Genomic DNA, 12,845 nt, shown 5'->3' with positions numbered 1-12,845 from the left:
GGTCAGGTGCACGTTCCATACATAATAGCCCTGGTAAAAAGGTTTGCTCAGCCTCCACATTCTTCATAGTATCTTTCTAAAAACATACTACATTTCTCTTAAGGAATTTTATCCCTGCCTAACCTGTATTCCAGTTCAGTGGTTCTCAAAGTGTGGTCTCTGGACCAGAAGCATCAGCATCACCTGAGGAGTTACTACGAATAGGACACTCAGGACCTAAAACAGAAAAATTGTGGGGGTGGGGCCTACCGATCTGGTTTAACAAGGCCTCCAGGGGATTCTGATGCATGCTAAGCTTGAGAACACTGCTGTAACGCAACTAACTCCAGGCCAAGTGAATCTCAGGTATCAATGCTCACATGGCCTGCTTTATCAGAGTACCCCAACCAGGACAAGGACCATCTGGTGCCTCTCTTCCAATTTAAACATTCTAAAAATAAAAGTATTTTGTTTTACCATGAAGTATTAATTTTAATACTCTATTTTAAACGAATACCACCGGTGTAAAAACTTGAGCCTCTTCATAGGAACCATCTGCACAGTAAATACATGCTGATGTCAGATGTCAATTTTTTTCTTTCCCTTAGTGCCTCTGAATACTTTTTCCTTAAGGAGGAACTTGTCCAGCTTATGCCATAACCTCCATAAGGGCAGGGACAAACATACTCATCTAGGTATCCTTGCACATGGCCTAGTACATAATAGGTACTCAATAAATGTTTGCTAAGTGAAGGAATGAAATACTAGGTGGCTACTTTATGGAAACTGACCACCTGATGTGTACTTTCATAAACAAGGGAAAATGAAGCTAAGCCTGGAACAGGAAGCATTTAGAAAAATGTACCAAGGATGTGCAATTAGCAAACCTGTTAACAGTTTAAATTATAACCTCATTTTGTTGCTGTTGCACTCATCTCTATTCTCAATGTCTGGGACATTTAAGGCCCTCTAATGTGGGCCTTGATTTTTGGTCTGTACTAAAGGAGTGCCCTAAATCTCACAAGACTTGTATTCTGCACCCCCAAACCAAACCTCAGCAGTATTTAGCATACACACATTTGCTAATTACTCCTAATCATCCCAGTGCCACATCATTTAATAAATACTGATTGAGACTGTCAGGTGCCAACCAGGGCAGATACCATGACGGGTGAGTAATAGCAGTAAAGTTGTTCAGGACATGCTGTAAAGTAGAAAGGTGCATCTTGTCATCCTTTTAGAGGCTGTCCATCCAGTAGAAGCACAACGTGCAGATACAGAGTTCTGGCAAAGGAACAGACCACTGTCCTCTGATGGCCAAGCCGATGCAACAAACAAAATGGCACAACCCTGTCCTTGGACAGGTCCTGTTTGCTTCATTTACAAAGGAGAAAACGAAAGAAGCAACTAAAAAATGTACATAGTGAAAAAAAAAAATCTGAGTGGAAATCAGAAAGTAAAGACAAAAAATGGGGATCCATGGCACAAGTCTAGAGAAAGAGTATGTGGCCGAGATAGGAGAGGTGCTATCTGAATAAGCAAAAAGGCTGTTTGCCACAGACCCCTCTGATTTTTTAGGAGACTTCATGGATGACAAAAAGTTTGGGGAAAAAGGTGAGTTGTGCAGTGTTTAGCTATTTCCTATTAGGCATTAGCACTGGATTCCCAACGACCTGAACCAAAAGTGAGGCAAGTTAAAAGAAAAAATTGACATCAGCATGTATTTACTTGTGCGTCTGTTCAAGCACAGCTTTGAGGCTTAATACCATTTCCATCTTCATAACGTCCCTGCAAGGTCGGTCAACGCAGTAGGATTCTCAGTTGTGCAAGAGAAATGGCTCTAGAGAAGTTAGGTCACTTGTCACACAGTAAAGACAACAGTCAGGGACAGTGATTTGTCTCGATTACTACCCCAGCGTCATCATGTTTGTGAAAGGTGGCTTGGTTGTTGTAGAAAACTATAAAACCGAATGCAAAAGGAAAATGCAAACTTATTTGGTTTAAATCCAGTTCCACTGAAATCAGGAAAATCCACCGTGTTTAAGAAGAGTCAAATCGATGTTTATGGAAACCAAATGTATCACGGTCTGCTGTTGGGTCTTGTAGGTCTGGGCAGAAAATCTCCCTCTTTGCCTTTTATATCTTCCTCATCCTCTTCTTGCAGCGCTGGTTGAAAACAGGGGAGGACCCCATGAAGCTGTCAGTGGAGTGGGAGCCATAGCTGCTGTCTGAGTCATCGGGGCTCTGGGGGATCCCAGCTTCACTCATGCCTGACATTGGCTCCTCAAACACGTCGCTGCCCAGCACGCCGTGCCCGGAGACATTGCCTTCTTCACTCTCCTGAGGCTCCATTTTCACATGGGCCAGGTTCCAAAAAAGGGAAGCATTTGCCTCTGCACCTAGGAATGGATGAACATAGAACTAGCAGTAAGGAAGGCTGGAACAAAGTAGAAGGCACACACCACCCACGGCTAACCGATGGCCTTTGAGCTCAGGTTTCACCCTGGTTTCACTTGGCTGGAGAATTTGGTTGCTACTCTTTGCTCAGAAAGTTACCAGCTTTGAATATCTTCTTTTCCACTTCCTCACCCTCCTTTACCCCATCGTATCCACCTCCATTTTCCCTGAACAAGGGAAGTGGAGAGATTCATGGTTCAAAGGCAGGCACAACCATGGGCTCTCCATCGGGGGTTACATTGATTTGCCTGCCCTTTGGTGAGGCTGGCATGTTTTCCTGCCTTGTGTTTGGGTCCCTGGTCCTCTCTCATGTTATGAAAAGTTAATGATCGGTACAGAATCCTGACATGAACCCCACATCTGCAACAATTTCTTTTTTGGCTCTCTTGCTCCGTGTGTTCTGGCAATACTGTTCTGTGGTTATTATGTCTTTCATGGTGAAAGGCTCTCTGCCCAATACTTTACAAAATGTGGCTTAATTCTGTTTATGCCACCCTGGAGGACTGGCTATTTGCATTATTTGTGCACTGATGAAATGACAATTTATATTTGTAAATAACTGAGTATCTAGATTAATTTGCAATCTAATTGACTTAGGGATGGAGTCATCTGGTTCTGAAGGTAATCACAGTCTGTCTGGAAGAAGAGGCCAGCTGCCTGTAACTGGGTAGCCCTGTTTCAATCCCTTCACTTCTGATTTGTTTGGGAGCATTTTAGAAAGACCCCCAACTATTCAAGCATCCTTGAGCAATTAACATTATTCCATCTATCTGGAAGTTGTCTTCATCAGTTGAGTACAAGCATCAGGAACAACCAGTACAGAATACAGAGAACAGGAGGCCATCAGCCCTCCCAGACTGGGTCAGCTGAATTCACTGGTAATCAAGAGGATAACACTTACTGCATCTACATCCTAACTAGGAATTATGTGAAAGATGTCTACAAAGCTGTGCAAGTTCTCTCTTTACTAATTACAAAGAGAATGCTGGTATCTGGATCAGTGAAGCGCTATTTGTTTTTAGACTTTCCATCCTCCTGCCCATCATCCCCACTTTTGCTCTTCCATCTCCTGAATTTGATTCCAAAATGCAAGAAGTACTGAGATTGGCAGATCTCCCAGAATCAAAATGGGTAAGTTGATTTCCCTTACTTGAAGCCTGTGGCGAAGCCTCGACCTCCAGGTTAGATGGGAAGCGCTCACTCTGAGCCCTGAGGACTCCCATGGGCAGTGACTGGTCTCCAGAAGCAAGGTCAGCCTCCAGTTCCTCACTGACAGGGAAGGTGATGTCGCTCACAGGTTCCTCCTTGATCTTTACAGGTTTAGTGTCCTCTGTGGCCTTCTCAGGATTGACAATCCTTTCATACTCTTCAGAGAGCTGCTTACTAATCTGTTGGCAAGTAAGAGTCAGTTTTCCAAGGAAATGCTGAAAGCCAGTTGGATAGTCAGCTTGTGGCAGCCCAGGGCAAAGCCAACAGAACATGAATAAAGCATCCACTGCCACTGGAAGGGATTTGAGTTTGCATTTGTAAATGAGAGACGTGTAAAGAAAATCTGTTTGCCAGAGAATGTGTATGTCATTAATTACAAGGTACATAAAAGTATAAAATATTTAGATTGTGTTATATCCGAACTGAGATAAAAGATCACACTTTTGGCCATAACAACTATTTGACAGGTGTACCAAGGTGGATAATAAACATTGTAGGAAACCTGGATTGCTTAGCAGACTGTTGGGTGTGAAGAGTTCCTTATCATATTTTAGATTTGGGGAAACCAAAACAGTGAACAAAATGCCTAAAGCCACAAGGATTGAAGAGATTCAATATTTCTGGTCCTAATCAAAAATGGTGTCTCCCTTTCCACGCTCCACTCTTGGGCAGTATCATCTCACTCTGCTTTTTCTTTTTTTTTTTTTGTCTTTTTTTTTTGCCATTTCTTGGGCTGCTTCCACAGCATATGGAGGTTCCCAGGCTAGGGGTCAAATCGGAGCTATAGCCGCTGGCCTATGCCACAGCAACGTGGAATCTGAGCCGCATCTGTGACCTACACCACAGCTCACGGTAACGCCGGATCGTTAACCCACTGAGCAAGGCCAGGGATCGAACCCGCAACCTCATGGTTCCTAGTTGGATTCATTAACCACTGAGCCACGACAGGAACTCCAGTTTTGTTTCTTTTTCATAGCACTTAATGCCGTCTGAAATTATTTTGATCAATATTTGTTTATGTGTTTTTGTTTCCCTCTCAACGAGACAGCAAGCTCATGATCCTGGCTCTGGAACTTCCACATGCTGTGGGTGAGGCAAAAAAAAAAAAAAAAAAGGTGCAAGTTCAGGAGCTTGTCTCATTAACTACTGAATCTCACAGTGCCTGACTCATAGCAGGCACTGATAAAGATTTTTTGAATAAAAGCATGCTAACCACATGCTATAATTCACTGACTAAAGGAGACCCCTGGGTCTGGCCAGGTCAGTGATGAGGCCAGTGGGACAGAGGGCCAAGAGGAAAGCAGGTGCAGTCCCCTCTGTCCTAAGACCCTGTCTCTGCACTCTAGGACCAGTGTGATGGGATCCTGCCAAACACCCCTTGACTGTGTAATCTTTACTCACTTCTCAGGGTCATCTTACCTGCAGCATGTAACTGTGATAGTCCTTGATGCGGTGCTGCCAGAACTTTTGGAGGGAGAGCACACTGCCAATGCCCACTTCATGGAACACCTGCTCCATAACGTCAGGGAAGGGAGTCTGCCCCAGCCGGGCCTCCTGATCCACAGCAAAGCGCAGCAACTTGGTGAACTTAAGGCAGTACTCGTGTGCCACGTCAGTTAGGGTCTCCAGGACACTTTCATTTGCACACTCAAAGCCCGCGTGGGCCAGGATTGTGGCCACTGCCTGGTAGAGGAGCTGCCGGCAGGAGTGCCAGCTGAGTTCAGTCACAGGTTCCCCTTTCCCGCTGAAAGTGGAGACAAGGTGGTGTTATTAGTGCTCCTGCAAATGGTGACCTGTCCTGTCTCCCTGGGGCTTTACAATTCCAATCAAACCACTGGTTCAGCTTTCCACAGGACTCCTAGGCAGGTTACATAGCCCACTTGCTGCTGCCAGGGCATGGCGCCACAACCCAAGTCACATCCCGAGCTGCTCCAATGATGTAAAGCTTGAATAGGTAACATGTGTCTCTAGTAAACAGTATAAAAGGATATCTAGTGAACAAGAAGTTTCCTTCTCCTTGGATCAACTGCTTGATTCTGATCACATTTAGGATCTGATTAATTTTAAGAGTATAGCTGAGATATTGCTCGATGGTGCTCTATTTCACTAGCACATAGGTTCCTCAAAAGCCGGGCAATATGGACTTCTAGAAATTCACAGTCCCAATCAGGAGAATCTTATTTAACTACAACAGACCATTTTGGGAAAGCAACTCAATTTTATAAAAGCAACTGAAAACACATAAAGCTTACAAAACTTCCTTATCCTATCCTATGCAGTGAAATGGGTAGGGATCCATATTATTACTCTGGCAGGTGAAGAAATCCAAGGTCAGAGGGGCGCACTGGCCAAAGGTCCTTTTGGTATTATTAAGGGATAGAGCTTTTGACGCCAGATTGCATGTTCTTTATGATATACTGTTTTGCACCTAATCATTACTGCGAAAATCATAATCTTTCCAAAACAAAAAGCCTCAAAAAGCTGTCTAATCTCCTAAAAATAACTTTCAACGAGTTTTTTTGGCTGCGCCGACAGCACACAGAAGTTCCAGAACCAGGGGTTGAATCCGTGCCAAAGCAGTGACCCAAGCCACAGCAGTGACAACACTGGATCCTTACCCTGCTGTGCTGCCTGAAAACTCCAAGAACATTTTTATGTTATTATTTCTTAAACTATGCTACTGAAATGAAAATATGCGATTAAAAAATTGTTTAGGGAGTTTACTTGTGGTATAGTGGGTTATCATATCCAGGGTTACCATTGCAGTGGCCTGGGTCACTGCTGTGGCGCAGGTTTGAGCTCTGGCCTGGGAACTTGCTTGTGCCCCAGACGTGGCCAAAAAAAAAAAAAAAAAAATTTTTTTTTATATGTGACTTGTGGGTTCCTAGCAGTATGAGAATAAGTCCATGAATCTCATTTTGACGGCATGGAGCTAGACCCACAGTATACATTTTAATTAAACAGAAAGACTGACTCTAAGGACTATGAGGCTATGGCCTAATTTAGAGACCAGTGCAGTACCTTGCTGCTGGTACAGACTCTGGATTTGAAAAATCACGGTTCAAGTCTTCGATTTCCCACTAATTACCTGAGCAACTTTGGCCAAGCCAATCACTCCCATCCTCAGTTTTCCGCATTACATGCTTAAGAGGGCTGCTGAGAAGATTTTCTGAGAAAAGTAAGTGTAGCCAAGCCTTGTCTTACCGGTAAAAGTCACTCTCTGGGTCACTGTGCCGGATCTGGAATGGTGCGTTGGGATTCTTACAGTCTAAAGGCAGGAGGTCATCAGGAAGAGGAGGTGACCCAGGGCAGGATGGAAGAGGTTCACCTTCTTCAGTCTTTACCCCTTCTGTCTGCTGCTGATTCTGGGCCTGCGCTGCGGCAATGAGGTTGCGCAGGCGTCGGTTGTGCTGGATCAGCTGAATGGTGTGGATGGTGAGGCTGCATGGCTCTGAGGGGATGTCCAGCATAGTGGGGGGCTTGGGCTTGTTGGCGGAGGGCTGGTGCAGGGGTGGGTCATGGACTTCTACCAGTCGGAACTCCCGAGGGAGCAAGTCGAAGGAACTTCTGTTGGTCTGGCTTGATGAGATTGGTATCTCTCCCCAATATCTCAACATTTTAGGATAAGAAAGGGAGAGCTTTCAAATTAAATGTAGATGATATCCTAAAAGAAGTGTTTTAAAATCTCTAGCAACTGCAGATTATAGGCTTCTGTAGTGAGAAATATGAATTCTAGCCAGTTATTCACATAAAAAGTAGGCGGTTCACTTAGAAGAATGTCAGTGTTAGCAACACCGTAGGACCAAGGATGTTCGCCCTGAAGAAATTAAGAGAAATCTATTAGATGCCAGTCAGTCATTACAATCATACACTATGGATTGAATTACAAGACAGAGTTTGGGTGCAATAGTATTTGGGGCTATAGTGTCCATGTTAAGGGGAATAGTTCTCAGAGTATCCTGACACATCTGTCCTGGCTCAGTAGGAGAAGAGGGGATGGAGTTAAAGATGGGAGAAGATGGCTGTTACTCTGTGAATGCCAGGCATGAGACCCTGTTGTTGTGGTTTTTTTTTTTGGCCATTTCTTGGGCCGCTCCCTCGGGATATGGAGTTTCCCAGGCTAGGAGTCGAATCGGAGCTGTAGCCGCTGGGCTACACCAGAGCCACAGCAACGTGGGGTCCGAGCTGAGTCTGCAACCTACACCACAGCTCACAGTAACGCCGGATCCTTAACCCACTGAGCAAGGTCAGGGATTGAACCCACAACCTCATGGTTCCTAGTCGGATTGGTTAACCACTGAGCCACGACAGGAACTCCAGGCATGAGACCCCTTAACTGGCTCTGGTGGAAAAAATCCATGAACCACTAATCTAAATGGTCTATGTGTTCAACTGCTGACATACACAGGGAAGAATCTGAGAAATTTCTGCTGTCTCTGAACTGGTATCCCTCTTTCAGTCTCTCCTTATATCTAATCCTTCTACAGTGATGCTAGACAATATTTTTAATTTAGGTCTAACATCTTCCCTGTGCCTCCTGGAAAAAAGTCAGTCAAAATTTTGTGGTTTACCGTTTAACAAAATTTATAATCTGGTTTCGACTCACCTCTCCAGATTCATTGCCCACATGTCTCTTCAGATTCAACAAACATTTATGGAATGCCAGGTATCATGACAGGACATAAAGACTAATGCAAGATCCTTGCCCTGAGGTGAGGGAGAAAAACATAAGAACATTTCAGTATTAAAGTGTGTGATAAGTGCTCTTCTAGAGGCACAGGGCTGGTGCAGTGAGAAGACACAAAGGAGGAACTTCCTGGAAAATATGACCACCTCAGTTCTAACAGCAGCAGGCTACTTAGCTGATCCTTTAGGCTGTGATCTCTGCCAGAAATGCTCAGCCACACACCCCATCCCTGGCAGACTCGTATTCATTCTTTCTTTCCAGCCCAGGGGTCGAATCAGAGCTTCACCACAGCAATGAGGGATCCGAGCAACCTCCTCGAACTACACGACAATCAGTGGCAACGCCAGATCCTTAACCCACTGAGCAAGGCCAGGGATTGAACCCCCTTCCTCATGGATAGTAGTCGGGTTCGTTAACCACTGAGTTATGACAGGAACTCCATATATTCATTCTTAAGTATGGCTTAAGTCACCCTCTCCATCACCTCCCCAGTACATCTCCCTTCATTATATCCTCACAGCACTTTGCATGTCTCCATCACAGCATTTCTCCCTGGATTTAAAATTGTACTTATCTCAATTTTACTCTTCCACATATCCTTCACAACTACGATCTTGGTTGAGTGCCTAAAATTTGCTGAGTGCCTACTACCTACCAGGCTTTCCCTTTACTGTTTAATTCAATTCTCCCAACTACCGTTATGAAGTAGGTATTATTATTATCCCATTTTCCAGACATGGACACTGAGGCCTACTGTCTTGCCTAAGGTCAGAAGTGGCTGAAGGGAAAATGGTCAGGCTACAGCGTTTTCTCTATTTTAACAACTACACTGTGATGGCTCATTAATCGGTTTCAGAAAGAGTGAAAGAACAAACGAGTAAATGAATGTACCAAGTGACAACAAAAATCGTCCTCTCCCCTAACTTCACCGAAAGGAGCACGAAGGACAGGCACCAAGCCCAAGCAATGCCCAAGTTCCTATGGGGACCTCGTCGGCATCAGCAGACGCGGGCGCCAATCACAGGGTCCTGGGGTCGCCTAGTACTAGAGCAACCCAAACACGGGGAGATTTGAACCTGGACGGAGGGAAGAAGGCTCCACTAGGGACTGCCGCGTGTCAGGAGCGGTGCTGAGCTGCCGTACGACTCCGAGAGGCCCGAGGCGAGGGTCGAGTTAGGCCCGGAAGGCTGGTGTGTTGACTAGTGGGTCAAGACGACGGAAGCGCTTCTTCTCCATTAGGCTCTGCCGCAGGAAGTCATTACAATCCAGGTGCAACCTCTAAAGATGTCCCCATTCTGACGCCACCCTGACCGCCTTTTTCTGTTATTCTCTTATTATAACTTCGCAGGTTACTCGCTTCTTCACAACGCTCTGGGTCGTGAAGGAGAAACTCCACCATCCCTGTCAGAGAAGCCGCTGGGAGCTGCGGAGAGGGAGGTGTGGAAAGGAACGTAGAGGCCGAGGGGGGTGAGGTTTCCCAGGAACAGATTTCGCGGCTGCACCCGATGAGGATGGCTGATAGTACTTCTCAGTCTGATCCTCTGGTTTCCCAAGAACTCAATGGCGACTTCAAGAAGCCAGCCCTGCCAGTGGCCCCATCGGAACGGAGCAAGGTCACGGCTACCAGTACTTCAAACCCCGAAGAGGTGAAGAAGGAAAGGCCCACGGCGCTGCCGGACTCCGATTCCGCGGAGCCTGATGCCCCGCCGGCCCAGCCGGACAGCGGGGGGACTAGGGGTCCAGCGAAGGAGCAGCCGCGGCCCCCCACAGCGGCTCCTTCCCCCGGCTGCCCGGCCCGGGCTCCCCCCTACCGAGAGCCGCCATGGGGCGGCCCCGCTACTGCCCCGTACGGCCTAGAGGCTCTGAAAGGAGGCACCATCCTTGGCAGCCGGAGCTTGAAAGGCATGAGTTGCTGCCTTTTCGGGAGGCTCCCTAGCTGCGACGTGTGCCTGGAGCACCCTTCGGTGTCTCGCTACCACGCCGTGTTGCAGCACAGGGTGTCCAGCCCCGATGCAGAATCCGACGGCCACGGGCCCGGCTTCTATCTCTACGATTTGGGAAGCACCCACGGCACTTTCCTTAACAAAACGCGCATTCCACCCCGCACCTATTGTCGGGTCCACGTCGGGCATGTTCTTCGCTTTGGAGGCAGCACCCGGCTCTTTCTTCTTCAGGTAAGTAGAAAAACCTAAATTTGACGTTTCTGCAGCGCACCGGGCTGCTTTCCTCGGCTCCTTAAAAGTTTTCACTGAGAAAGGAGATTGTCCCAGTTAGCGAATACAAAAGTGAAGGAATGTGGTCCCTTATTTCCGGAACTCTCTGGACACACTGCCATGTTTCTGAAAAGGGATTTCAACAATCCTGACTCTAAAAGAAGAATTCTTTCGCTTGATTCGTCAGGGACCAGAAGAAGACCGAGAGGCAGAATCCGAGTTGACAGTAACGCAGCTGAAGGAATTGCGTAAGCAGCAGCAAATGATGTTGGAGAAGAAGATGCTGGGAGAAGACTCAGACGAAGAAGAGGAAATGGATACCGCTGAAAGAAAGAGAAATACTAGTAGTCAAGATGATGAAATGGGCTGCACCTGGGGAATGGGTAAGACATTAAAATTGCTGTCAGAGGTTAATATTTTAAATTCATTTCTACTGCTACTGGTAAATTTTTTTTTTGTTTGCTTTTTGTCCTACAGCTTTCATGACTCTTTGAGATTGACAGGACAAATACAGTTTGGACAAAACCTGGAAAGATGCGTTCACTTTTCTGATGCTAAACAATTGATTTATGGGTACTATTAATTTAATATGTTTTTACATATGCACTCTCTTGTTCAGAACTCTTCCTCAGCATATAATTTATTGTTTTTAACCATTAAAACTTATTTAAGTAGTGATTATCACTTGAGAGGGTGAAACTACCTTCAGTCAAATACAATGAAATGTTATTCAATATAGGAGTTCTTTCAAAAAAAATTTTTTTTTTTTTAATGGCAGCACCTGCGGCATATGGAAGTTCTGGGGCCAGGGATTAAATCTGAGCCACAGCTGCTGCAGCACCAGATCCTTTTTGACCCACTGCGCCAGGCAAGGCATCTAACCCACACACCTCTGCAGCGACTGGTGCCGCCGTGCCACCATGGGAACTCCTTGAATTTTTTTGTATTTTGTGTAAAAACCGCGAAATGTGAAATAATCCAATCAAAGAAAGCTGGTTCCTTAGCCAAAGGAATAAACTGGATGTTCCATAAGACTAGACGTTTAGGAATATGAAAAGGTAGAAGATATCCTTACTGTGTTGTTGAGAAGACAGATAGGTTTTACGAAACTACTTGTGGTAAGTGCCAGACAAAGGCTAGAAACTATTAGTATGCTGAAGTAAGGGTTCAGAGAAGGGAGCAGTCACTGAGGACCTAGGCCTGCGTTATCCAATATGGTAGTCACCAGTCACACATGGTTATTGGGCACTTACAGTGTGACTAGTTGAAATTACCTTGTGCCATGTAGTTCCCGTTGTGGCGTAGTAGAAACGAATCCACCTAGTATCCATGAGGATGCAGGTTCGGTCCCTGGCCTTGTTCAGTAGGTTGGGGATCCAGAGTTGCCACCAGCTGTGATGTAGGTTGCAGATGCGGTTTGGATCTGGAGTTGCTGTGGCTGTGGCATAGGCCTGTAGCTACAGTTCCGATTCGACTCCTAGCCTGGGAACCTCCATGTGCCACAGGTTTGGCCCTAAAAAGCAAAAAGCTATAAATGTGAAATATACACTGTATTTCACAGACTAACCAAATTAATATGTGCTGTAAATGTAAAATATACCCTGGATTTCATGGACTTACTGTGAAAAAAATATAAAATGTAATATTTTTATGTTGGTTATATGATAATTCACCTGTCTCTTACTCTGTTAATGTGGCAACTGGAAAATGTAAGATTACATATATGGGAGTTCCCATTGTAGCTCAGTGATTAACGAATTCAACTAGGAACCATGAGGTTGCCGGTTCGATCCCTAGCTCAGGGGGTTAAGGATCCAGTGTTGCTGTGAGCTGTGTAGGCTGGTGGCTACAGCTCCGATTAGACCCCCTAGCCTGGGAACTTCCATATGCCTCAGGTGCGGCCCTAGAAGGAGACGGAAAAAAAAAAGATTACATATATGGCTTTCATTATATTTCTATTGGGCAGCGCTGACAGAACTTTGAGACAGCTTATGAGATTATAAACAGAAGGGGTTTTTGCTGGAACTTGAAGGAAAGGAAAAAGAGCCCTTAGGCAGCTGAGCATCGTGATGGTATTCAGGGCAACAGGATTGATGATTTAAGGGAATACTGAGTAGACTGGTCTGTTTTAGCAGATAGAAGTATTCGGAAATTATAATGGAGACAGGGTATCAGATCTGGGTGTGAGAATGAGAATGCCAGGCTGGGGACTTAAATTTTTTTATTTTAGATAGAGAATGTGGTAGGTAATTGTCCTTTTAAGATATACATAGTGATAGAGAACAAAAATAAGGTGCCAT

At 45.4% G+C, this 12,845-nt stretch overlaps 2 protein-coding genes across 5 annotated transcripts in view; one reads left to right on the top strand and one right to left on the bottom strand.

The window, feature by feature from the left end:
* Window positions 1–1,080: 1,080 nt before the first annotated feature.
* Window positions 1,081–9,770, bottom strand: SUPT7L (SPT7 like, STAGA complex subunit gamma). 2 transcript variants are annotated; one of them, XM_047782374.1, is made up of 6 exons: window positions 9,224–9,770; window positions 8,252–8,352; window positions 6,850–7,462; window positions 5,065–5,389; window positions 3,587–3,824; window positions 1,081–2,378 (listed from the first exon to the last, which is right to left on the bottom strand). In XM_047782374.1, the coding sequence occupies exons 3-6, from the start codon at window positions 7,260–7,262 to the stop codon at window positions 2,116–2,118; spliced, it is 1,239 nt and encodes a 412-aa protein (XP_047638330.1). In that variant the 5' UTR covers window positions 7,263–7,462; window positions 8,252–8,352; window positions 9,224–9,770; the 3' UTR covers window positions 1,081–2,115. The 2 variants fall into 2 exon arrangements, with proteins under 2 accessions (XP_047638330.1, XP_047638331.1); XM_047782375.1 differs by having other exon boundaries at window positions 9,409–9,770.
* A 35-nt stretch (window positions 9,771–9,805) lies between these two features.
* Window positions 9,806–12,845, top strand: part of SLC4A1AP (solute carrier family 4 member 1 adaptor protein) — a 90,816-nt gene continuing 87,776 nt past the window's right edge. For 2 of the 3 annotated variants that reach the window (XM_047782364.1, XM_047782365.1), the window contains exons 1-2: window positions 9,806–10,506; window positions 10,733–10,928. In XM_047782364.1, the coding sequence (XP_047638320.1) occupies window positions 9,838–10,506; window positions 10,733–10,928 (865 nt within the window). In that variant the 5' untranslated portion in view covers window positions 9,806–9,837. The remainder of the gene's footprint in view (window positions 10,507–10,732; window positions 10,929–12,845) is intronic. The other variant, XM_047782366.1, reaches the window with a different exon arrangement.

Source organism: Phacochoerus africanus, chromosome 5, assembly GCF_016906955.1.
Source record: "Phacochoerus africanus isolate WHEZ1 chromosome 5, ROS_Pafr_v1, whole genome shotgun sequence".
NCBI lineage: Eukaryota > Metazoa > Chordata > Mammalia > Artiodactyla > Suidae > Phacochoerus > Phacochoerus africanus.
This window is presented reverse-complemented; position numbering and strand designations above follow the sequence as displayed.